The sequence below is a fragment of the Portunus trituberculatus genome, chromosome 17 (assembly GCF_017591435.1).
Source record: "Portunus trituberculatus isolate SZX2019 chromosome 17, ASM1759143v1, whole genome shotgun sequence".
NCBI lineage: Eukaryota > Metazoa > Arthropoda > Malacostraca > Decapoda > Portunidae > Portunus > Portunus trituberculatus.
The window spans coordinates 6017501-6044000 of record NC_059271.1 but is presented as its reverse complement, the minus strand read 5'-3'; the positions used below and the strand labels follow the sequence as shown (position 1 = coordinate 6044000).

General features: G+C 39.4%; 1 protein-coding gene across 3 annotated transcripts in view; it reads left to right on the top strand.

Annotated features, from left to right (window-relative positions):
- LOC123505148 (tyrosine-protein kinase CSK-like) overlaps positions 1-19225 on the top strand; it is an 84596-nt gene extending 65371 nt beyond the window's left edge. For 2 of the 3 annotated variants that reach the window (XM_045256262.1, XM_045256263.1), the window contains exons 2-12: positions 4522-4603; positions 11757-11977; positions 12333-12465; positions 12834-12920; positions 14165-14302; positions 14561-14703; positions 14916-15077; positions 15640-15835; positions 16296-16382; positions 16720-16812; positions 18086-19225. In XM_045256262.1, the coding sequence (XP_045112197.1) occupies positions 4550-4603; positions 11757-11977; positions 12333-12465; positions 12834-12920; positions 14165-14302; positions 14561-14703; positions 14916-15077; positions 15640-15835; positions 16296-16382; positions 16720-16812; positions 18086-18172 (1401 nt within the window). In that variant the 5' untranslated portion in view covers positions 4522-4549 and the 3' untranslated portion in view covers positions 18173-19225. Of the gene's footprint in view, positions 1-4521; positions 4604-8881; positions 8956-11756; positions 11978-12332; positions 12466-12833; positions 12921-14164; positions 14303-14560; positions 14704-14915; positions 15078-15639; positions 15836-16295; positions 16383-16719; positions 16813-18085 lie in introns of those variants that run through there. The other variant, XM_045256264.1, reaches the window with a different exon arrangement.
- The last annotated feature ends 7275 nt before the right edge of the window (positions 19226-26500 follow it).

Here is a 26500-nt window from a genome sequence, read left to right as displayed (position 1 = left end):
GTGGGCCTTTTTCGTTGTTACTTTTATTGTCCTTGGCCAGTTTTCCCCTCACATAAAGAAAAAAAAAAACTTGATATGACAGGCTTGGGAGAGGTTATGTTAGGTCAGTGTCTGTGTGAGGGCTGGTGGGAGGTGGCAGGCAGTGAGGTAATGGGTGGACAGGAGCTGCCTTATATAAAAGATGCCTGGCCTGCTATGTCACTGTCTGTTTTCTGGCCCTAATTGATGTTACTCAGGGTGTGTTTTTATCTTGGCGCAGTGTGACCTTGGCTATTGAGTCATTCTGTGTCAATTTAGGGTGTTTTGTTATCAGTTTGGCACTTGAATGAACTTAAAAATGGCCTGCTTATCTTCATTCTTATCTTTATTCCTTTTAGTTTTTTTTTTTTTTTTTTTCAATTGGTATAGAAGTATTTTCTCTATACTCATAATGACTACCATCTACTTCTCTTGTTTTTGGGGTCAGCTGCCTGCTTTTTTTTTTTTTTTTTACTCATATGTCTATTGTTTATTTATTTATTTATTTATTTATATGTACAGTATATTTTTTTATGCAGGAGGGAAGCCAACCAAGGGCAACAAAATATCTAAAAAAGGCCCATTTAAACACTGGCTTCCTTAAAGAGTGGTACAGAATCAGCCAAAAATTAAGAAATGTCTTGATGGTTTGCAGTGTCTTCATGCTGGAATTTCACCTGTTACTCTATATTTCCTCTCCTTACTAGTATGTTAACTCTCTCTCTCTCTCTCTCTCTCTCTCTCTCTCTCTCTCTCTCTCTCTCTCTCTCTCTCTCTCTCTCTCTCTCTCTCTCTCTCTCTCTCTCTCTTTTCTGTATTTTCATATCCTCCTTTCTCTTCCTCATCCATTGTCATCTATACTGCTGTTCCTTCACACACACACACACACACACACACACACACACACACACACACACACACACACACACACACACACACACAGAAGAAGGAGAAGGGAAATATAACGTTTGGAAAAGAAATAGAGTAGGTAAGATGGGAGGAGGAGTGATGTTGCTGGTTAAAAAAGATATAAAGGTGGATCAAGTGAAAAAAGGTATGGGAAAGGCAGAAGTGCTAAAGATCAGAGCAGAAACTAATGAAGGAAAAAAGAGGCACTACATAGTGGTGTACGTACCACCTAAGACAAATGCATGGTCAGTACAGGAATATGAAGAAATGATAAGTGATACAGGAACATGTCTGGAAGAAATGTTGGGTGGCTGTGAACGAACTATAATGATGGGAGATTTTAATTGTAAAGAGGTGTGTTGGGAGGACTGGTCAATGGAAGGATCAGAGACAACATGGGGAAATACACTATTGACACTGGCAATGGAAAATGTGTTAACTCAGTGGGTCAAAGAAGATACTAGGTTTGGAGGAGAGGGAGCATCGTCAAGACTGGACTTGGTCTTTAGTACAGAGCCAATGGTCATTGAGGAGATGAGGGTGGAGTGCCCTTTAGCAAAGAGTGATCATGCAGTTTTGGAGTTCAAGGTGATAGACGAAGAGAAATCTAGAAGAAATGAAGAATATAAAGTGGGAAGATGGAATTATGCCAAGACAGATTTTGGAAACCTAAAGAAATTCTTTCAAGAGACAAATTGGATGAAATTCAAGAGTGCTAAGGAGCAAATGAAAAGTGGAAGGAATTTATAAAAATATACAAAGAAGGTGAGAAAAATTTGTACCAATAAGACAACATAGAGAAGTTGGAAAGCAGGACTGGTTTAACGATAGATGTGAAAAGGCTAGAACAAGAAAAGAGGATGCATGGAAGAGGTGGAGAAGGAAAAGACGGATTAAGCAGTGGGAAAGTTACAAAAGAGCAAGAAATGAATATGTGTTGATTAGAAGAGAAGAAAGAAAGAAACAAGAAAAGGATATAATTGATAAATGTAAAGACCAACCAAGGCTTTTTTACAGACATGTGAACAACAACATCAAAAATAGAGAAAGTATTGAAAGTTTAGAAGTAAATGGAGTATACAGTGAAGATCCCAGGAAATGGCAGAGGCTATGAATGGATGCTTTCGGAAGGTATTCACAAAGGAGACTGCTTTTGACAAACCACTGGTAATGGAACAGAAAGGGATTATGAAGGAGTTTCAAGTAACGGTGGAGGAGATCAAGAACATGATGGGGAGTTTAGAAGTGAGAAAAGCTGTGGGACCTGATGGGGTATCAGGATGGATTTTAAGAGAATGCAGGAGCAATTGGCAGAAAAAGTTTGTGAAGTAATTGATGCCTCATTAAGGGAAGGCGTAGTGCCCCAAGACTGGAAAAGAGCTAACATTGTCCCAATCTATAAATCAGGTAACAAGAGAGACCCATTGAACTATAGACCAGTGTCACTTACAAGTGTGGTAGCTAAGATGTGTGAGAGGGTGGTGAAGACTAGATGGACAGACTTCTTGGAGAAAAATGACATACTTTGTGAGTGTCAATTTGGTTTTAGGAAAGGGCGTTCATGCACGACAAACCTGATATGTTACTATTCGAGGGTGATAGATGTAATACAGGAAAGAGATGGTTGGGCTGATGGAATATATCTGGATTTAAAAAAGGCCTTTGATAAGGTACCACACCAGAGACTGATCTGGAAACTTGAAATGGTAGGAGGAGTGCATGGCAGTTTACTAAAATGGATGGAAGACTTTTGGTAGGAAGAGAAATGAGAACAATAATTAAGGACAGACCATCAGAATGGGGATTGGTGGAGAGTGGAGTTCCACAGGGATCAGTGTTGGCACCAGTAATGTTCGCAGTCTACATAAATGACATGGTGGATGGGGTGTCCAGTTATGTGAGCCTATTTGCAGACGATGCAAAATTGTTACGAAAAGTGAGATGTGACAAAGATTGCGAACTACTCCAGGAAGACTTGGACAGAATATGGAAATGGAGCTGTACATGGCAAATGGAGTTCAACACGACAAAATGCAAGAAAATAGAGTTTGGCAAGAGTGAAAGAAGAATCAGGAGTATGTACAAGATAGGAAATGAAGACATAAAACCAGTCATGAAGAAAAAGACCTTGGGGTGACAATTACCAATGACCTATCGCCAGAGAGACATATAAACAAAATAATTGGAGAAGTATTGAACTTATTGAGGAACATAAGAGTGGCGTCAGATATCTAGATGAAGAAATGATGAAGAAAATAATTACTGCAATGATAAGACCGAGGCTTGAATATGCAACAATACAGTGGGCTCCGAACTTAAAGAAACACATAAGGAAACTAGAGAAAGTACAGAGGGCTGCAACGAAAATGGTGCCTGACTTAAGAGATTTGACTTATGAAGACAGACTGAAAAGAATGCAACTTCCAACCCTGGAAAACAGAAGAGAAAGGGGAGACCTGATAGCAATATACAGAGTGATGATTGGCATGGAAAAATGGATAGGGAAGATCTGTGTATGTGGAATGGAAGAATGTCGAGAGGGCATGGGAAAAAACTAAAAATGGCCACTTATAGGAGAGATGTGAAAAAATATAGCTTCCCTCATAGAAGGGTGGAAGCATGGAATAGTTTAGACGTGGAAGTGGTCAACGCAAGGAATATTCATGATTTTAAGAAAAAGCTGGACATTAATAGATATGGAGACGGGACAACACGAGCATAGCTCTTTTCCCGTATGTTACAATTAGGTAAATACAATTAGGTAAATACACACACACACACGTTATCTTCTTCTTGACATTATATTGATATATCCGCACCACTATACCCTCTTGATTTATTGGCTTCGTGGCATCACACTAACTGTTCCTCTTATTCTCATACTCCTCCTGATCCTGGTAATCTTTGCAGTATGGTTTCTTTTCTTATATGATCCCAGTGTGCTACCTAGATCGTACTTCTCTCTCTCTCTCTCTCTCTCTCTCTCTCTCTCTCTCTCTCTCTCTCTCTCTCTCTCTCTCTCTCTCTCTCTCTCTCTCTCTCTGTTGTATTATCTTTTTTTTTTTTTTTTTTTTTTTTTATTGTTTGTTTTTTTTTATTTATTTATTTATTTTTTTTTTATACTAGCAAATACCTGACAGGTCTTTACAAACACCTTAAGTTAAGTTTAGAGCATTTTCTTGTAGTGAATTTGTGACATCTTTACGGACACATTTTTCTATGCATATTTTGTTAAGTTTAAAGTGCTTTCTTGTGTGATATATATATATATATATATATATATATATATATATATATATATATATATATATATATATATATATATATATATATATATATATTATCTTAACAAATGCATTGTTCCATCCATGCTTAGTAAGTTTAGAGTATTCTCTTGTAAGTGAATTTCTGACAGATTTTAACAATCACATTTTTCTAAGCTATTGAGTTCAGATTGGAATACTTTTCTTAAGATCTTCACATGTATCATTGACTATTACTTCACTACAATGACATTATACATGTGCAAGGTATAAAAATATGTAGCAGTGTGGTTAATGGAGACTGCCTCTACAATTCTTCCTTTTCTTCCAGGGAGTGTGATGGAGGAGGGTGAGGAGATATGCGTCCTGTAGGCCGCTGCCACACCACCTCCATGAGCCACACCACCACCAGGGTAAGCATCATACAGTCACTGGCTCCCTTCATACAACCACATCCATCACTGTATCATTATGTTGTCACCTTCAGTAGACAAACAGCAGACCACTCACTTCCACTTCAGTAATTCAGAGCCCATAATTTTAAACACTTTTGCCTCACACCTCCACTACTTCAAAAAGGCTTCAGATGTAGTTAAGGACATTTTTTTATTATTTCAGTGACAGTTTAACAAGATTTCTATATCATTTGCAAGAAAAATAGTCTTGTGAACCCAGCCAATTATCTCTGCAGCATTTGAAAACAGTTGTGGTGAGAGAGCAGTGTTTCAGAATATGGGCCTAGATGACTTAGTATACCAGTGAAAATGTTTAGTAGAAGTGAATGATGTTTGTTGTTTTCTCTCTCCATTTGGTGTGTTTTATCAACCTGAAGTCTGCTGATTGACTGACAAGCTAACACAACCAGACACTTTGAGAGTAATAACCACACCAGATGACTTAGCACTGATGAGAAAGAAACACACCAATCACAGTGATAGTGTGAGAAGCTTATTCAAATTCACGCCACCATTGTATTGTATCTCTCATCCACTCCATCAGTATCCACCACCTACATCTCTCACTACCTCTCATGATTACCCCACAACTGCCCATCATTTCATCCATAACCTATCATCTCACTCCCCACCCATCACCATTACCCATCACTTCTCAACCACCGCCTCCTAACTATTCACCATTCCCTGTGGCACCTTGAAATGTAGACAGTGCCAGCAGGGGAAGAGGTGGCAGTAGGTGAGATCTGAGTAACCAACACTACTATCTTGAACTAGAAAACAGGAGCACATAACAAAAAAAGAAGAGAAACATACGCAATTATGGTCAACAGTTGCTGTGTTCACTCTTCACTGCTTTCTATGTTTTCCTTGAGTTGTAAGGCCTATTTCCTGCTAATAGTCTCCTTATGAAGCCTGACAAGTGCCTGGCAGATTTCCACCAGAACTCAGAGAGAGGACTTAACAATGTGAGACAATGCAAAACACACAAACAAAACTGAGGAGGACATGGAGACAGTGTGTGTGAAGGAAGGACTTGAGAGAAGCAAACACCAGAAAAAAGATAATCTGTGACAGCAGAAAACTGGGAGAGAGAAAAATTAAAATAAGAACGGGAGAAAAACAAAAACAAAATAAAACATGGTAATGAATGAAAGAGAATACTGATAAGACATTTGTAACTAAGAAAACAAAGGAGGGGAAGAGAACAGGATATGGACAGTATAATGAGGAGACTGCTATGTAAACCTCCTCAATTCCACTCACCCTCATAAGTGTCTGAGTGAGTGCCCGTGTCTCTGTGGTGTGTAGTGAATATGAGCTCACAACTCTCACAGAATAGAAGGAAAGTACAGGAGGTAAATACAGTTCAGTGTGGGCCTGGCTCATGGAATCGTGTGAGAGCAATGTGCAGAAAAGTAAAGGTTAGGGAGGGAAGGAGAGAGGACATTAAGATTCACCCATACATTTGTACCTGTCACCTGGAAATGTCATACTGCTACTCTCTCTCTCTCTCTCTCTCTCTCTCTCTCTCTCTCTCTCTCTCTCTCTCTCTCTCTCTCTCTCTCTCTCTCTCTCTCTCTCTCTCTCTCTCTCTCTCTCTCTCTCTCTCTCTCTCTCTCTCTCTCTCTCTCTCTCTCAGGTAATATTCTTGTACAAACATATATATGGTATTCCCTATGATATTCTGAGAGAGAGAGAGAGAGAGAGAGAGAGAGAGATAGAGAAAGCATAAGCGATAACAATTATTTTTCATAAGATAAGAAGGTAAGGATAAAAGAATATGTCTGTGTGGCGTGTGTGTTTGTGTTCAGTGTAAGAAAACTCACCTTCGACATGAGAATGGGAAATTATGAAAATGGAATGTGCTTGTTTTGTATTCCTAAGCTGTGTAGGGAGGGGAGGGTTTGGTCAGTGTTTTTTTAGTTTATCCCAGTTAGTGTGTGTCCCCCAAGCCTCATGTGACTAGTGGCACATCCCCTTTGTGTCTCCTCTTCTCATACGCCCACCACTGCAGCCAGCGTGGTGCGGTGAACTCTTGCCTTACTGCAACTGTGTATCCTGCTAATGCTCTGCAGAAGGTTGTGAAACTAATAGCCACGGGAGGGAATGTTGCAGAATTGTTTCCATCATATTTTTGTGTTAGTAGGAGAGGGACTTTTTCTCCTCTTTTGAGTGGATGTGAGGAAAGTTAAGGTGAATAGAGAACCTTCACAGAAATTGATGAAGGTCCTGGAGGAGAGTAAAGCAACTGGACCATATGCATGAGATTTGAGGTGACGTGTTTTGAGGGAGTTTAGATGACAACTGGTTTAATAGGTATATTATACTGAATGCTCTTTAAAAAATCAGGAAGAATTCCAAGAGAGAGAAAAAGCACAGATATCTTGTCTATTTGTAAATATGTAAATAAAGAAGGACCACGTGATCATGGACCTATATAATTGACCAGTAAATTGTGTTAGATTTGCATAAAAAAAAAAAGTAATGCAGAAATGACAGGCAGAATATTAAAAAAAGAAGGGAATATAAAACAATTCAGACAGTTAATGTGTCTTAAATTTTGTAACTTTTGATCCAGTGACTATGGAATGGATGGATGGACTGCATGTACATAGATCTGTAGCTTGTGCATATTTACAACTAGATATGAGATAGATACAGTACAAGAAATAACTACACACACACATACATACACACATCTTACAACTAGGTAAATACACACAGTCATTGTGTACCATAATTGTCAGCACACTGAGTTCACAACTGAGAAGGCCTAGGTTTGTTCCTAGGCATGGTGAGACATTGGGCAAGCCTCTTAATGTGTAGCCCCTATTCACTCAGCATCAAGTAGGTACAGGATGTAACTTGAGGTGTTGTAGCCTCACTGTCGTGGTGTGTGGGGTGTGAGTGGTCTCAGTCCTATATGAAGATTGGTCACTGTGAGCTCTGAGTGGCAGAAGTTTTTAGGTTAATAAATGAATGAATGACACTCAGGATTTTTTTCTCTCTCTCTCTCTCTCTCTCTCTCTCTCTCTCTCTCTCTCTCTCTCTCTCTCTCTCTCTCTCTCTCTCTCTCTCTCTCTCTCTCTCTCTCTCTCTCTCCTGAAATTAGTCACTGCGTGTATGCATGTACAATATGTAGAATATCTGTATCTAATTGGTGGATTGCACTTGTACCAAAATTTGTGTGTGTGGTGGGGTGTCATCATATGAGTGTGTGATTGCTTGTAGTGCATCACCTGTGCCCTCTCAAGGGTTTCCTCTGTCTGGGAGCTCCCCACTTGCCAAGACTGAGAAGTGTATGGCAGCAGTCAATGAGACTGATGATAGACAGTGAGGAGAGGAGAAAAATTATAGACTTGTGCCCAAAGAGGATTGAGAATAGTAGTGGAGGATAATGACAGAAATTATGTGATAATGATTAAAAAAAAATTAGGAGACATTGCAACAGAATAATATTAAGGAATTGCAAAAGAACTTGCGGATGACAATAACAGCAATAATGAAAGAAAAGTATATATAAACATGTAGTAAAATAATGAGGGAAGTAGGAACAAGATAAGCTAATGAGGAAAGAAACAATAGCAGAGGAAGAAGGAAAATTTTAAAATAGGAATAAGAATGAAGGAAGTTCAAGGTATGCTACATGAGGTGGCCTAGATGAAACACCATACACTCACACACACAATATTCACATCCTTAGTTCCATCAGGCCCCCAATGGAAAGGAACAGTCTCATGGCCCATCATATTACACCCATCGGTCCAGGCAGGGCACACCTGGCCATGTTTGTATTTCTATAGTCGCAGAGTGTATTGACAGAAAAAGTAACGTTGGTGATCCAGTTGCTTGTGAAGGAGAAATGGAAGAAAACAAAGGTACTGAGAGGAAAAAATTATGATCCTGTTCACTTTGGATGTGTGTCAGATAAGAAGAGATAAAAGTAGAGAAAAGGAAGAGGAAGAGGAAGCAGGTTGTCAGTGTAGGTTTTTCCCTCATTTTTACATGATTTGATGCAGAAAAGTACCAAAAAAGAGGAGCTGAAGGATATAAAAAGTGCTAGAAAAAAAGTAGGTTTTGAAGTAAAAAATGGAAATGAGATGTTACGGTAAACCACCACTAGTGCATGTAACCCTGGGGTGGGAGGAGGAGGAGGAGGGAAGATGTGGATGGCAGTGTTTGGGGGTTTGGGAGGAGGGAGGAAGCAAGACCAGGTGTTGATAGTGTTGTCTTGCTCCATCCTCAGTTGTCTTGAGGCTCTAGTGTCGGGGAGAGAGGCTTAAGGGATTCACCTCCGCACCCTCAACGTGAGTCACCTTTCTCACGATTCTGCCTGAGTCTGAGTCTGCCTGTTTGTGTATTCACCTATCCACTCTTTGTCTGTCCCTGCACCTCCCCATCCCTTGGTCTCCTGTCCTTTTATGTGTTAGTTCTATTTCAATAATTTTTCAAGTGATCTGATTCTGATTAAGTGTTAGTATATTCTCTCTCTCTCTCTCTCTCTCTCTCTCTCTCTCTCTCTCTCTCTCTCTCTCTCTCTCTCTCTCTCTCTCTCTCTCTCTCTCTCTCTCTCTCTCTCTCTCTCTCATACCTATATCAATGGAAGTCAGAGTAATGGGAAGTCCACTGTAATGGCTGCTGTTTCAATCGCAGTGCTGTTATGATTATTGCTGGCCATTGATAGTAGTACAGGTAATGATGGCTATTCGTTTAGTGCTGGTAGTGGTGGTGGTGGTGGTGGGATTGATAGTTATGGCAGCAGTGGTGGTAGTGATGGTAGCAGTGATGGTGAATGAAGCATGCAGCATCACCACCATTGCCACCACACCACTGCTCTGCCACACTACCAGTCTCAGTGCATGTAAGTATGTAAGTGTCCTTCTCTCTAGGAAGGATCACAAGCATCTGTAGTTCTGTAGTGCATAGAAGTCACACGTTGGTATGGATTCCACCCGTGAAGATTCCTCTATGAAAAATACTGCCTGAAAGTTTTCCCTCTATGATGAATTTACCTCATTCTGACAGTCCGATCTGACCTTTAGATTCTTTGCTAGTAAGGTCCTTGTTGTGAAATGCTTTGTCTCTCACTATAGCTATTTTCCAAGGCTGCAGAAGTGGTTGGCTGGATTCCCTTCAATTTTTTTTTTCTGCTTATATTTTAGGTATCTTGTTAATCTGGTGCTAGAAATGTTAGAAGTTGATAATGTAAGTGTTTTGTTAATCTGTTGCTAGAAACATAAGAATATCCTTAAAAATTCATGTCGCTTCCACTAGAGCCTTTTGGAAGCAGTGTAGGGGGAGAACAGAGCTGTTTCAGAATACTACGATCCTTGTTCTCACTCATGACTGTGATGAAATTACTGTACAAGACAAAAAATTCTCCCAACTTTAGCTAACATATGATTTCTGGAAACTGTTTTTTAGGAAGGAACTGCAAATCTTGTGAGTGGAATGTTCTTGGGTAATTTACCTTGAGGAGGACTTACATGATGAATGGCTGTGTGTGCTGCACCTTGTAACGACTGCAATGCCATCAGCTTATCGCTGCACTCCTGACCATCACTTGTTCACACACACACACACACACACATGCACACACAAGCACACACACGCACACCTAAAGAAAAATTAGATAAGTGGAGATATTGAGACAGAATACTATGAGCCTCACTCGAACCCTGTACAATACAACTAGGTAAATAGACTGAGCTCACTCCACAATGGGGAAGGCTGGCTGGGTGAACTACACACACACACACACACACACACACACACACACACACACACACACACACACTGTGTAGTGTAGTGGTTAGCACTCGGCTCTGTCGAGAGGGCCGGGTTCGAGTCCCGGTAAGCGGTGAGGCAAATGGGCAAGCCTCTTAATGTGTGGCCCCTGTTCACCTAGCAGTAAATAGGTACGGGATGTAACTCGAGGGGTTGTGGTCTCGCTTTCCTGGTGTGTGGAATGTGTTGTGGTCTCAGTCCTACCCGAAGATCGGTCTATGAGCTCTGAGCTCGCTTCGTAATGGGGAAGACTGGTTGGGTGACCAGCAGACGACCGAGGTGAATTACACACACACACACACACACACACACACACACACACACACACACACACACACACACACACACACACACACTGCACGATGTCTTCTTCCTTCTGTACTGCTTTGAGGAGGAAAGCAAGTGTCTCTATACTTGGCACATTGGTTGTGTGTGTGTATGTGTCCTTGTACATGCCTAGGATGGATGGAAGGGTTGTCTGGTTCAATTATGGAGGTGTAAAGTCATGATCCTCCACCATTGTGTTTGACTGATGCATTTCAGGTACTCTTTTCATGGTAGTTATATTGCACAATTTCATCATCATGCAATATTATCATGTTTCATTATATTATTTTTGTTGATAATCTTACCATTCATGTCATTATCTTTTATCACACATTTTACATTGACACTATTCTGTTTTGTTGATATGGAGGGTTTTTCCACACTTAAGGTCCATATATTGCTACGGTATAAAAGAGAGATGCATGATTGTGTATGTGAGTATGCATATGTACACATGTTAGTAGATTCTATACTTGTTTATAGATCAAAACCACACAACATACAAGTACACATACACAAACCACCACCACCACCATCACTTGATACAGATTTTCATACACAGTTTTATTCCCTGAGGTGGTGGAGTTCTTTTGAGAAAACCCACAGCATTACCATGAACTTCACTGGCTCACCTAAACTTGTGGGCCTCAACTAAAACTGTCTCACAGATCACATTCACCCTTAATTATATTGGACAGAGAGAAAGTATACATTTCTTCTAACATTAATTTTTCACAGATTACAACATAAATTGTGGCAATAAAGACAGAAAGAGAGAGAGTGAGAGGAAAAGAGAGAGAGAGAGAGAGAGAGAGAGAGAGAGAGAGAGAGAGAGAGAGAGAGAGAGAGAGAGAGAGAGATACCATGCTCCATCTTCTTCCACTGGTGTGATTACGGCAGCACAGCAGTGACGTAGCATGTGTACTGGCATACCTCTTGGTGGTGTTGCTTCATAAAGGAGTGGATAGTGATGGTCTTGGTGATGGTGTTGCAGGATACGTGGGCCCCTGGTACAGCGGTGGTGGCGCTGTACCCCTTCTCAGGGACCTCAACCGAAGATCTGCCCTTTGCCAAGATGGAGAGATTGACCATCGTGCACTCCACCAATGACCCCAACTGGGTAAAGGCACGCAACAGGGAAGCTGATGAGGGTATGATTCCAACCTCCTATGTGAGGCAGGAGCCCAAGAAGGAGGTGAAGCTGAACACCAGGGCGTGAGTGTCTCCTCAGCATTGTATAGAGAAAGAGAAAGAATCATTCATGGTTTTGCATGTTTCTCCCAAACATTAAGTACTTCACTGCCTAACAGAGTCAATGTAGAATCTTTTCATGGCTCATTGTGTAAAAATCTATGTTCCATAATTAGAAACTTTTATTCCCAAAGATTCCTTGCATTATGCTATACATTGAATTCCTTTAAGAGAAGAGCCACAATACATCAGAAACTTCCTTGACATTTTCTTTTCGCTATGGAATATTGTATTTAGTTAAAAACAGTTAAGCAAGTGTATCCATTAGCACTATGCCAGTAGAAGTGCCAGGTGTAAATGGAGTGCACTCCTTTCCTAGGTGGTTCCATGGGAAGATAAGTCGAGACGAGGCTGAGACGCTGCTGAATCCCCCTGAGGACGGCCTCTTCCTGGTGCGGGAGTCCACTAACTTCCCTGGCGACTATACACTATGTGTGTGCTTCGAGGGAAAGGTGAGCTGTCTGCCTGTCTGCGTTATAACACTGGGAAAGGAGGAGAAAAGGAGGCAGCATTGTGTGTGTGTGTGTGTGTGTGTGTGTGTGTGTGTGTGTATTTATAAGGAAAGTAAGTTGAATTGGTAAATTAGATATTGAAGGAGGGAAGAAATTATGTTATGTGTTTTTATATTATGTAGCTGTTGTTGATGAACTTCTTGAATTAATGTTATTGTCATCATCCAGTAGCTCTACAGAGTGACATTGCAGCTTACACCCATTATGTGAAAAAGAATTGAGGTAACCACAGTGAAAGTGAAAACAATTGGAGTGGGGTGGGTGTTCATAGACTCTCATCTCTTACTTTTCTCCTCTGTCCTGTGTAGGTGGAGCACTATAGAGTAATCTACAAGGACCACAAGCTCACCATAGATGAAGAGGAGTACTTTGAGAAACTGACTAAGCTGGTGGAGGTGAGTGGTGGCTGCAATGGTCCACACAGTGTTAGGAATAATAGATATTTTTCCCCATTATCATTACTGTAGTGATAGCATACAGTATTGCATTACACCAAACAAAAAGTGAACTTATGACTTATTTGTATTCTACATTAGTATATTAGGATTTTACATTGATTAGTTGTCATAACCTCACCAGTGATGTGAAGGCTGTGGTAGATGAGGTAGTGTCAGTGTGCCTGTGCTACTCATCACAGGAGTCATGACTATCCAGCATGTCACTCTGGTGAGGATGTAACAAGGCCACAGCACAGAACACATTGAGGTGATACAGCCACACTAGTAACAGAAAACTGGTGAAGGTGAATGAGTTGACACTGATTCCTGTCTCTACACTCATTAAAAAGAAATATGAGTGTTTCCATAAAACCTGAACCACCAAATAATCATGTGCCAATCTTCACCTTTCTTGATTCTCTTTATCATACACAAGCAAAGGTATGTTCTTACCCTTTATCAAACTCTTTTCTAATAATCATTCAATAAAAAGAAAAAAAAAAAAACAATTAGTTTCTATGCGAAAGTGACAGCTGGCAGTGTCCTACATCTCACTCATTATCAAGAGGGGCAGATGAGAGAGTAACCACACAGTGATGAAATTGGCTCCACCCATTGCAGAATCACTCTGCATATCAAATCATAATTTAAATGATAAAAGACAAAATAAGTACATACTGATATATATAGTGCAGCATGTAAAACAGGACAGGAAACTGTGATTTATGAAGAGGCAGGATTGATTCCTTGGTCACCAGTATCATTAGTAATTACAGAGTCTGTTGCAACTGCAGCATAAAACTACAACCTAACACTGTTTGGGGTGAAACTATTTTATTAATTGAGTGAGTGAGTGCCACATACACAATGAAAAACCATACAGATAAAAAGGAAAGCTTCTGACAACTACCACCACCATTTCACAAAAGCTTGTAATTAAGTTACAATACATATTTGAAAATGCAGGACCATACTGAAAAAATCATTGTTGTGGTATAGTTCATATTGTAATTACATCAACATTCAATATCAACAGAAGATGACTGTGTTTGTTACTGAGGTGCTTTATTTTGCTGCTCTTCCATCCAGACTTTGTGACTCGTGTGTGTGTTGAGGCTTATACCTTGCTCACCTACTGTAGCATTGTGTGGCTTGTTCTTCGTGTCTTGATCAGCATCTTAACAAATTGTGTGTCTCGGCAGCACTACCAGCAGGATGCCGATGGTCTCTGCACTCAGCTGAAGCGATCTGTCCCCAAGCAGGGCAACCGCGAGTATGAGATAGAGCCCGTCAAGGCATTTGAGGATGCTGGCTGGATCATCAACAAGGCAGACCTGCAGGTGAGGTGACCTGCCTTGGTCTGATGTAGCACTTTAGAATCTTCCTCCTGTTGTTTTCTTTTAGAGACTTTTCATAAGGGGATTGATTTCCATAGTGTCTTATTTTCTCTTATTTGTCATACCGAAATAGAGAAGCAGGATTGTATCGTATTGAAACTTGCATTTTTGCTAGTAAGTAATATCAAATTCTTACCTGTAGCTTCATATGCCTAATTCTGTTTCCTTGGTCTCTATATGATGTGTCGTGTGGTTTTGCAGATGCTTGACTCTACCAGCATAGGCAAGGGTGAGTTTGGAGATGTAGTGCTTGGGGAGTGGAAGGGCAACAAGGTGGCTGTGAAGAGACTCAAGGACAGCAGCAAGGCAGCGCAAGGACTGTTGGACGAAGCTTGCCTCATGACGTGAGTGTTGATGACCTGTTGCCTCACCTCTCACCTGCCCTGACGGATACAGAAACTGAACAAATCTTGCTTCTCAAGGGTCACTGTTCTCATTCTCTTGATTGAAAAAAAAATAATAATTAATTGAATGAATGAAATTGAAATTTTGCCTTCACTACTGCCACAAAAAATGTTAGAAGCATACTACTTTATCCTACAATCTCACTTTTCAGGAGTTTAAAAGATAAAAATTTAGTGAGTCTGCTTGGCCTTGTGTTTGATGACAACTGCATCCTGCTGGTGACAGAGTACATGAGCAAAGGCTCCCTGGTGGACTACCTGCGCTCCAGAGGCAGACTGCATGTCACCAAGCGGGACCAGATCAATTTTGCCTGGTGAGTGATGCATCAAAGAGGTACTTTTTATCTACATCTTATTTCTGTTCCTCTTTCTCTTCTCTCTCCTATCTTTTTGTTTTCTTTCTTTGATTATTTCCTTTACTGTAGGCAGAAGGTAACCTTTTGCAAAGTATAAAAATAGAGTGTTAGGGAGAGTAAGAGTGATGTGGTCTCAGTCCTACCCGAAGATCGGTCTATGAGCTCTGAGCTCGCTCCGTAATGGGGAAGACTGGCTGGGTGACCAGGAGGCGACCGAGGTAAAAAGACCAGAACATGCATAGATGAAATAGTATACGTAAATAAAATATTCTTATCTGCCATCACTGTCAAGGAAGTTCTTAAGAATAACTATCTGCATGCACTAATTAGTCACACTTATCCCCATCTCTGGGCTCTCATCTTTATCCCTATCTTCTTTCATCATCTTTTCATTATCTCTTAAGCTACTAACATTTTTGTCTATTGCTAATTTTTATGTATCTATGTATGTTCTCTCTTACTAGCTCTTCCTCAAATTTACACTTAGATACCTTTATAACTCTTCTTGTCTTTCCCACAGTGACACCTGTAATGGCATGAAATACCTCGAGTCACAGAAGGTGGTGCATCGAGACCTGGCAGCCCGAAATGTGCTGATCAGCGAGGAGAATGTGGCCAAGGTGTGTGACTTTGGACTGGCCCATGGAATGGAGATCAAGCTGGATGGTGGAAAGTTTCCCATCAAGTGGACAGCTCCAGAAGCTCTGAGGCACAGTGTGAGTTTCTTGGTGTTCAGTCTTTCCTCTCTTTGATATCCTGGTTCTTGCATCCACTGATTCACATATTCATTTGTACATGCCTTGTGGAAGTTTATGAAGCATCTTGTTGCTTAAGAGGGCTCCAAATTTCGAGTGAGAAAAGAAAAAGTTAGGTTTGAGATAGTTTCAATAGATTTAATAATACTCCTTAAAGGTGCACTGATGTTAGAAAAGTTTTTTTTTTTTTTTTTTTTTTTTTTTCCATGGAAGTGGGGAACTGGCCAAGAGCAAAATGAAAAAAAGTAGAAGAGTAGGATTTTGATAATGGCCTTACATTTAGACAAACCAAGTCTTTCACAACCTTTTTTGAGGAAAGATTTTAAGAGTTGTGTACTCTGAGTCTCTGATGATCATATGTATTTTATCAAGTTTTATTAAAGTCTGAAATTACTATTGAAAACATTTTTAATCTTTACAGAAATTTTCCAATAAATCTGACATGTGGTCCTTTGGAATTCTTCTGTGGGAGATCTACTCATTTGGCAGAGTTCCTTATCCACGCATTGTGAGTATGAATGATTGTTGTGAGCTGCTAAACATTGCCCATGACACGGCCTGCTGTGAATAATTAACATGCCTGTCTGGACACTGTCTGCTAAACATTTCATTCCAAGCACTCTTCCTTGTGGAAATTAACAGAGCAGCTTTCCATGTATCTGTCTTCTGCTAAAGTTTTAGTTGTCATAACTAATGAGTTACTGTGCACTACTGTACTATCAGCTACATCTGTAATGAAGAGGATGTGATACCAGTTGAGGGCCAGGTAATGAGTTATCATTCATTACTTTTCAACCATTCCAACTCCTTTGTTCTATTGTAATAATTACCTCTTTATTTTGCAGCCTCTAGCAGATGTGATGAAGCACGTTGAGAAAGGCTACCGCATGGAGGCCCCAGACTGCTGTCCTGCTGAAGTGTACCAGCTCATGAAGGAGGTGAGTGGAGGGTGGGTGTTCCTGTCATTAGTTGATGACATCCCTCATGAAACATCTTGACAACCATCATTAACACCAAGACAATAAAGAACAAGGAGTTTGAGACAAAGAGTACATTACCAGATCTTCTCATATGCTTTCTTTGTTAGTTGCTCTTGAATTTCTTTTCTTGTTGTAAAAGACTTGTCAAAAAAATTTAAGAGTTTAAGTGTTAAAAAAATATATTATCTGTGTATCAGGCTGACATCCCTTTGAAGGGAGTAGTTGTGACAAAGCACAAAGTGTGGAAGGCCAATAGACATGTTTATTAATACTTTACGTTCCATTCTTTAGAATTATTCCTGTTTTACTGCACCAACTATGTGTTTTTACTGGTGTTCTTACATTGCCACAGCAAGCACAAGAAGCTGCTGGCTGTTCATGTAACAGAAAAGAGTGTGCAGCCCAGAAAAGTGGAGACAGTGTTGTCAGAAATAAACTTTTCATGCTGACAATCTGTCTTCTTGAATATAATTTTATATGTCTTAGTATTACAGTTTGTGTTCTATTCTTTTATTCTACTTTGTTTTGATTTCCACTCTTGATCTCATTCATTATAACATTAAGTTGGAATAATTGTGGAGTTCTTGATTTTTTCATGATTTTTATAATGGTTATTTCTGAAATTGGTATGAAGTTTGTTTTACTTTTAGTATCATTTTGTTGGGATTTCTTTATTTTGTTTTATCACGATATAATGTTTACAGGAGAGTGTTATCACTTGAAATGCATATTGCTGAAGAATTCAACTTTTGTTATGCCTCTCTGGATGTAATAATATGGCAATAAAAGTATAATATGATTTTGAGTTAAAAAGGAAACAAATTCAAGAAAACAAAAAAAACATTGATTATTTACAGAGGCATTACAGTTTGAAAGTTATACAATATTAAGTGGATTTTTATATATCCATATATATATATATATATATATATATATATATATATATATATATATATATATATATATATATATATATATATATATATATATATATATATATATATATATATATATATACACACAGTATGCTGATGTATAGTTATGACATCTGGTAAGCTAAGAAACCATAAGAAACGCCATTACCTCACAACATTGTAGACAAAGAAAGGCAATAACAAAAAACCAACAACACAAATAGATAAAAGAATAAGTGAAAATGCAGGAGCCTGTAAAAAGAATCTCCAAGTATCCCATCTCAACAGTGATGACAACAGCATGTGTACTATTTCAGGCGTGGGATCTGGACCCTGAGAAGCGGCCAAGTTTCGACGAGGTGTCAAAGCGCCTGTCTCAGCTGCACCTCACCACCCTGACATGACCGGGCCCGGGCGCCTAAGTGAATTCATATGGTGCCAATCATAGTTGAAGATGATAGCTCCAGTGTAGTGTTCAAGTTGTAGCAAAGGAAATTATACGTATCATGCCAGTTAGAGTGTTTGCGTGTTGGTATGCATGTGTGTGAGAGAGAGAGGGAGAGAGGGATCAAATGATTGTAATGGAAGTAGTGGGATATCATTTTTCTTTGTTTCTTTTTCTTATTTTGTATTTTTGTATCAGCGTCGCTCCAGCACACCCACCCCCACCATGACGCTTTGCTGGACACGGCGCCTCGTCATGTCAAAAATGTAACTAAGCAAAATACAAAAACTTGTCAGGAATTACAGCCCAGGACACCACCGGTCCCTCCACACCACCACCCACGCCCACCAGCCAGCCAGCCAGCCAACAGCACCCTGCTCACCCATCATCATGTCCCAAGTGAGAGTGTTGTGTCTGCAGCACTGTCAGCATGCCTCAGTTCCCCGGATGATGGCAGGCGTGGTGGCCATGTGCTGCTGCAGCATATATGTTGCTGTTTCATGTCCAGGCCTCTTGTTGCTTCCAGAGATGTGCAATGTATCAATGTGTAACTCTTTGTGCATTACGTTGAGGTCGTTACTGGGTGCTTGTTCTCACATTCTCACATGCAATTGTTTGTGTGTGTGCGTGTGTTTGCACATGTCTTATTTTATAGTATGGGGAGGTTATGTTGGGTTGAGTTGAGATGGGACATGATGGGTTGGTTAGGGAGGGACAGGGCTCGTGTGTGAGAAGTTATTTAGTGTTTTGTTTGTAGTTGTTTACTGTATGTTCTGTGGTATGAAATGTGGAGTGTGAGAGGAATTATGAGAGAAGCATAGTTGAGGATGTCAAGAAGAGTGCATCAAGAGAGTATGTCATATGAGACATCATGAAAATATCATTGTATCAAAAAGTATACAGTGTAGGATTATTACCAAATGCATCAAAAATATAAATTTCACATGATCCAATGAAAAAATGGCATAAAAAAAAATAATAAAGGATCTGTTATGTGTGACATTGCTGAAAAGTTTGTATTTGCAGTTTGAACCCTACAATATATTCTCAATTCTACATCTACACACTACCAGAAGTTCACATCACTCCATGGCAGAAGCAGGAGCCTCCGTCCTCTACCTTTGTGGAAGAACATATCATGCCTAGTACTTTTGTGCTCCAAGCTTTCCATTTGTTACAACTTTGCTCATCCATCTGAGAATAAGAGTGAATATGCAAGTTGGATGTATATTGAAGACACAATGGCTGACAGTGCTGTGAGAAGTGTGTGTGTGTGTGTTGTGTGGTGTGTGTGTTGTGTGGTGTGTGTGTGTGTGTGTTTGTGTGTTTCATGTATAAGAAATATATATATATATATATATATATATATATATATATATATATATATATATATATATATATATATATATATTTATTTTATTTTATTTTATTTATTTATTTATTTATTATTATTATTATTATTATTATTATTTTTTTTTTTTTTTTTTTTTTTTTTATATATATAGATTTTACCCCATACAGTGTTGAGGTTTGCTGAACAGTTTCAGACACTGCACTGGGATTGGTATCCATATCTTTAAAGTCTTTAACAAGTTAATTGGAAATCATTATTCTGAAGTGTTTTGTCATGATCTTTTGTTATTATAAGCCTTTTGTGCTTCAGTGTAAAAAATAGAGAAAGAAAAGAATGAGGCTGTGAATTTTTTATCATCTCTATATTTTCCTCAAATAAAGTTTGGCTTGAACTTAGACAATCCTGGTCAGTTGGGAATGAAGAAAGGTGTAGTGAGTAAGCCACACCTTTCTTCTGTTTCCTGGGTGCACCCTTGTGTCTGTCACTTCACTTGAGGAACAAAAAGCTTTTCTTCATTTTTTAAATCTGCTTGTAGACAAGTCTCTGACACTTTTGTATGTTGGTGTTTGTTTTATAGTGAGCTTAATGACAAGAACTGATGCCAATTCTTTATTGAGCCTGAAAATGTTAGCTGTTTTATACTGAAGTTTCACATTTTTTTCTGTTAATGTTTGTCATTCATATTTGCATTTTCAAAGATTCATATTATTATAATGCTTGATTTTTTTTCTCTCTCCTTCAAGCATCATTCAACATTTTGTCAATATATCACTTCTAGTAATGTTTAGTGTGTGTGTGTGTGTGTGTGTGTGTGTGTGTGTGTGTGTGTGTGTGTGTGTGTGCTGCCATTCTCATAATATATGCATCATGTAACATCTTGATAACCCAGCATCATCTTAGGCATCAGGTAGTTTAGCATAGCCATAGCACTTAAAATGCTACAGTCATATGGAAAATATTTTCCTTCGTCCAGTAGGTTAAAGTACTAACAGGAATGTTAAGTCTTGGTGATAATTGCCAATAGCCTGACATGTATCTTCTCCTTAAGTGTGAGGGTTTGTATTTTATTCTTTTTTTATATAAATTATTGGAAATACCCAATAAGTGGCATAAAGATTCTAGTTCACTGAGAGTGGCAATGGCTGATGGCTGGCAGCGATTTGTGCCAGCTGTTGTCACAGCTGTCCAAGTGTTGTGACCTTGTGCATATATTAGCTGTCTATTCTGAATCCTGTTCTTAAGCTTTCCCCAAAGAAAAGTCAAAGTAGAACATTTTTACATGCTTCTGTCCATGCATTTCAACATTTTGCGCTCTCTCTCTCTCTCTCTCTCTCTCTCTCTCTCTCTCTCTCTCTCTCTCTCTCTCTCTCTCTCTCTCTCTCTCTCTCTCTCTCTCTCTCTCTCTCTCTCTCTCTCTCTCTCTCTCAAGTATTCCAGCCCTAATCTTTTCATACATAGAGTTTTATTCCTACACTGGCTATACCCTTTGACTGTTGCTTATTTATGTACACCTAACCTTCCGTTATCGCGCCCTTCCGTTATCACGTTTAGGCATTATCGCGCACTTATGAAAATCTGCAAAATTCTGTTTTAGCGCATCTGGAAAGTCATTATCACACGCCCGTTGTAGTAGTAGTAGTAGTAGAAATAGTAGTACTACCCATATCCCAACCACACATCGATGAATGTTTAGATGGGAGAGGAGGAGGAGGAAGAGGAAGAGGTGGAGGGGGAGAAAGATGGTGATCATGAGGAGAAGGAGGAGCCAGCAGCCAATCATCACTGTGTATTCACGTCACGTGATTTGAATAAGGGAGATGATTGGTTCTGGTCACTGCTCACCACCACCACCGCCACCATCACCACCACCCCTTAGTCTCGCACGTGATATTCTGTTGTTCAGAGCTGTTTTTTTAGGAAAATTTTTGGGTTGAGGCACCAATTTATTTATTTCCTATTTATCCTTCACTTCCATTATTGCGTTTTCCTCTATCACGTGGTTTTTTAGGCACCAATTTCGCGCGATGACGGAGGGTTAGGTGTATTTCACTTTGTCTGGCATCAATGCTACACACCTTTGCTTCCTTCACCTTAACCATCAGCTAGACCACATTTATGCTGTTCCAGAACCTCTCACACATAAAACTCAGTCTGTATACCTTCTCTAGCTAGTGCTTCTTGGCCAGGCAAAATGCCAGTTCATCATATCAACCCTACCTATATCCCCCTTTTATGCTGCTTTCTATTGCTATACTGCTCTTCTTGTTCTCCAGTTTTAATCCATTTATATGAAAACATTTTTCCAATATATCTCATTTTCACTCCTCTTATACTTCAGTCAGTGTATCAAATCTCACAAGGGATTAAGGACAGATGGCAAGTCTTGTATGGCAATGTTTTAGGGAAGTACAGGAACCTAGAAATGAAAAGCTAAGATTGGATGCAGATGGTCACAATGGTCTTCCTGTTGATTCTTAGAAAGCATACCAGTGGCATGAACCATGTGTGGCTTGAGGTGAAAAAAAAGTAGGAATCTTTTGGGAAAGAAAGGACCCCCCCCCCCCTCTTTTTTTACCCCTTTTGTATTAATAATTCTGCACCAGTTTTAGTTAAGCACCTTAAATGAACCTCGTCAGTTATGGTACTGCCACTGGACAGCATTTGGTTGTATCTTTTGTCATCATCTAAGTATATTTAAGCCATTTTGTAATGCAAATCTTGTTATGCTTTGTTTCCCATGGTGAAAGAAAAGTATCTTTTGATCTTTCCTTCAGTGATTGTTTTGTTAGAAATATGCACTGTATGTATTTTCTATAATTTATGTATTGCATTGTGCAAGCCTAAAAGTTGATTAAAAGTGAAACTGCTCAGCACATGGTGATGGCAATGATCAGAGTCCTCCCTGGAGTCATTGTGGGTTGTGGACTGCACAGCTCTGCCTCGCACCGCTAACGCTCTCTAATGCGGGAAACTGAGCTGTAGGAACACTGTACTGAGTCAAGCAAGGAAGGTTGCTCAAGACTGCAGGCATTTTGAAAGTTCAGTAGAGTGTTTTGGTGAAATGTTATAGGGTTAGTCATGGTTGAGACATTTCAATGTCTATGAAATTGAAACTTCAGTGAATGAATGAGCCACATAGGAATGTCATCACTGTATTGTGTTGTTGGTAAAGACTTTGACATGTAGTACATTTTACTTGGTATTACCAAAATCATAGTGACTCAGGATAATCAGAAGTCAGAAATCAACATTAGATTCCTCTCAGTGATTCCCTTCCTCTTTCTTTTGTGATAACAGGAGGCTGATGCACTTCTGAAAGCCTCCAATTATTTTCAGGGAATTGGATATTGGCTGTAGATAATCTCATTAGTAATATGTTGCTGACAGTTTTGTTTTCTGTTTAGCTTGAAATATGTTAAGTGTCCATACTATAATAAGTGGAAGCTGTTAAGTGTACATAGAAATACTATATTTTAGTGGAGTCCGAAAGAAAAGTTGGCAAACAGTCGGACTCAGTGGGCTTCCTAAGTTGAGGATCCTGTGTCCTGGTGAAGGCCCTTGAAAGGGAGTCATGTTGGCTGGCAGAGAGGGCTGCAGAGTGCAGTAGGCTGGAGGAAACCAACACCTGCCAGAAACTGATGCGTGAAGACTACTGGTGTATGTTGGTAACAGAATTATATTTATTTATATTTTTGATAATAAAAAAAGTGCTTAGCAAACATATGCTGGTCACAGAACTCTTGATATGACCTCACTGATTATTTTGGCTCATATGTTTCCTGCCTCTTTGATATCATCTTGTTCATTGTCCACATGTGAGGGAGAGTGAGTGAGCCTTGCAGAGCACGATGCTCATGGACATGTGAGGCAAACACAGACAAGTGGCTGTGTCCAGAATTGTGACTGAATTGTGAACAGAAGTCTCTTGCTTTCTTTAAGATGGATTTCAGAAAACAATGACCACAAATGGTAAAATGAACGTGACATTTGCTCTGCTAGAATTAAATGTACCATACTAATTGATATGTTTATTGTAGGAAGTATGTTTTCTTCATAATTTTTGAAGCACCAGGCGAGATATGTGTGATCAAGGTGGTACATAAATGTAAACTTACCTAAGGAAATAATTCCATGATATGTACATTAAGTCTTGTTAGGATGTTTGTTGCTTATCCAGGTTCTGAAGCTTGGGGCTTTTGGGAGCTTTTCTTATATCTACACCATGTGAAGGCTGCCAATTGTATATTTCATCTGTGAGGCTTTATCTGTTATGGAGAGATTTCATCTAGTCCAATTTGAAGGATTGGCAGAGGAACAGGATGACTGACTGCTTCAAGAGTTTTCTGTAAAGGACCCGCTTGCATACCATTTATGAAATGTAGCGACTTTTTCCAGTAAAATCAGTTGCTTATTTAGAAACATTTCTGAGAAGCAGAGGTGTTAAATAAAGCTGTAATTTCACAGAATTGTGAGGGTATGATGCCTTGGTAGAGCGTCAGAGACTCGTCTTGAAGGTTGCAGTTGACTTGTGCAGGCGTGCACCTAGTCCTGCCTGAGCAGAAACTTGAGTTAATTACTGAAGTTCAGTACAACTCAGAACCACATTATACAAATGGTATTTAAGGTAAGATAATCATGTATATGTAATACAGTCAACAGTAATTATTTTAAAAGTTGGGTGGGTTATTTGTGAATTCAGCAATTTGTAAATTTCCATTGTTAAAAGTTTGCAGCCTATTGTACAGTTATTGAGAATTTAGGCATCATGAGCACTTGTGGAAACATTGCTAGGAAAGTTTTTACATTTTGTACCAACTGACCAATTGTATTGTGGATGGAGAGTTGGGTGTAGTGCCACTCTCTTAGTGACTGCAGCAGTTGGTGGACTTAATGTAGAGTGGCATTTTTTTATTCTTTTATTTTTTTTTATTTATTATTATTATTTTTTTTTTTTTCCCACTTCATATTTAGCAAGTCACAGGTTCCAGGACCAGAGTAGTGTCTCATTGTATTACTCTTGAAGGGATAGGATTCGTGATTCTCCAATTTTCATGTTGGAGAGACAAGCTAGGAGCAAAAAATCCCTGTCCCTTTCTAACTTTTTGTTACCCAAGGAACCTGCACTTACTATTACCTAAAGGTGATGATTAAAATATTATTTGACTTGTTTCAAAGGTGTTGTTGACCATTTACATCAGCAGTCAAGTGATAGAGGTCATCCCTCACTATCAGCCCTCACTGGAAAGATTCACTTGCTGCTGTGGGAAGTACGAGTGCTGGCAATTGTGAACCATCATTGAAAATCTTGATGTCACTCCGTTATTTGTCTTTCTGGTCCAGGACAGCACCTATAGCTCATCAGTGGAACATATCTTGCTGGAATGTAATGTATAATGCAGTTGAGGGATGTGTGTTGTAGAGTAGCAAGAAGCATCATATAACCAAACATACCACCAACAACAAGCTCCTGGTAAGAAGTATAGGGGTGACCTTTTTTTTTTTTTTTTTTTTTCGGTGGCAGTGGCGGTGTGCTTCCGGTAAGTGCTCGTCTAGCAGTGTGCTGGTCATTAGGTTTAGCCAGATGTCTGTAGTACAAGGTGGACAAAGAAAATAATATATGCTAATTAATATTTTGAAGGATGGAGAGTGTACATTTTAGGTGTAAACTGGTATATTGATGCATTTCATTTTGAATGTGGATCAGTTTTGTGAAAGCTTGAGAAATACTTTCGCTTCTTATGAGCAAATTAAAATCTTTGACATTTTATTTAATAGTTCTTAACTGGAGAACAATAAATTACATTACATTTTTTAAGAGATCTTTCCTTTATCTCCTTTTCCCAGTTTGATTTCACATGCATAATATAAATAATACATAAATTAGGGTCAGTATCTGGAGGATGGGGATAAGAATGAAGCAAGAGAAAGTAACAAGTAAGGAAAATGGTGAATATCTAAGCAAATCCACCAATAGTAATCCTCAGAGCTACAAGAAAGCCTGCAGGGTTCAAAGCATCCAACAGTGCAGTATTGGGGTTCCCTATTTCAGATAATCTTACAATACACACTTCTTCTTTGCTACTGTGGCTTGTGTCTTTCAAAATAAATTCTTCCATTACTCATATGTCTGCCACGCCTCCCTGCTTTACTCACAGTGTCAGCTCCCTAAACACACTGCTTTACTGCTTGCATGCCTAATGACTCTGGGTACTCCTGTGGCTGCAGCTTTACTATCTTCCCTTCTAGTCACTTTGTTTCAACTGACTTGCATGTTTAGTGTTCTTATGATGGAATTATATGGTATTCTTGCCACTTTTTTTTTTATCTTTCTTCTTCCCTTGTTGTGTGCATAACTCCTGAATTCTTTCTTCCTTTTTCTCCTAAAATTGTTTCTGTAAGTTCATACTTTAGAAAATTAAATTTAAGATTGGCTTTTTCCTTGTATGTTTGTAAAAAGTCCTTGAGTTCCTGTTGGATTTCACAAGCCATGTGGGCATTGCCAGCAAGCATTGATTCCCTCTGTTGCTGCTGTTGCTGTTGTTACTACTGTCGCAATATTCTCACTTCACCTCAACTATTCTGTGATCTGTCTGCTCACTTTCATCCTTTTTATTTTCATTCTGTTTAAATGGTGGTAATGCTTCCATTAAAAGTTAACTTTAAAGTTTGTGGTTTCAGTTCCAGTATCAACCACATCTGGTGCTCCTCAAAACATCAACCAGGCAAACCTAACTCCCCACTGTGGTGTTCCAACCACAGCAGTAACTTCCCAGTAACCAATTTAAACTCAGGAGCCAGAGCGAGACTCAATCTGCCGACCATAGCAATGCCAGGCCAGCACACTACCACTTTACCAGCCAGAGGATAGACTGTAACATAATTTTAAATGTAAAGTCTCCAAACATCCAAGTCCCACAGCCCTGCTATATGCAT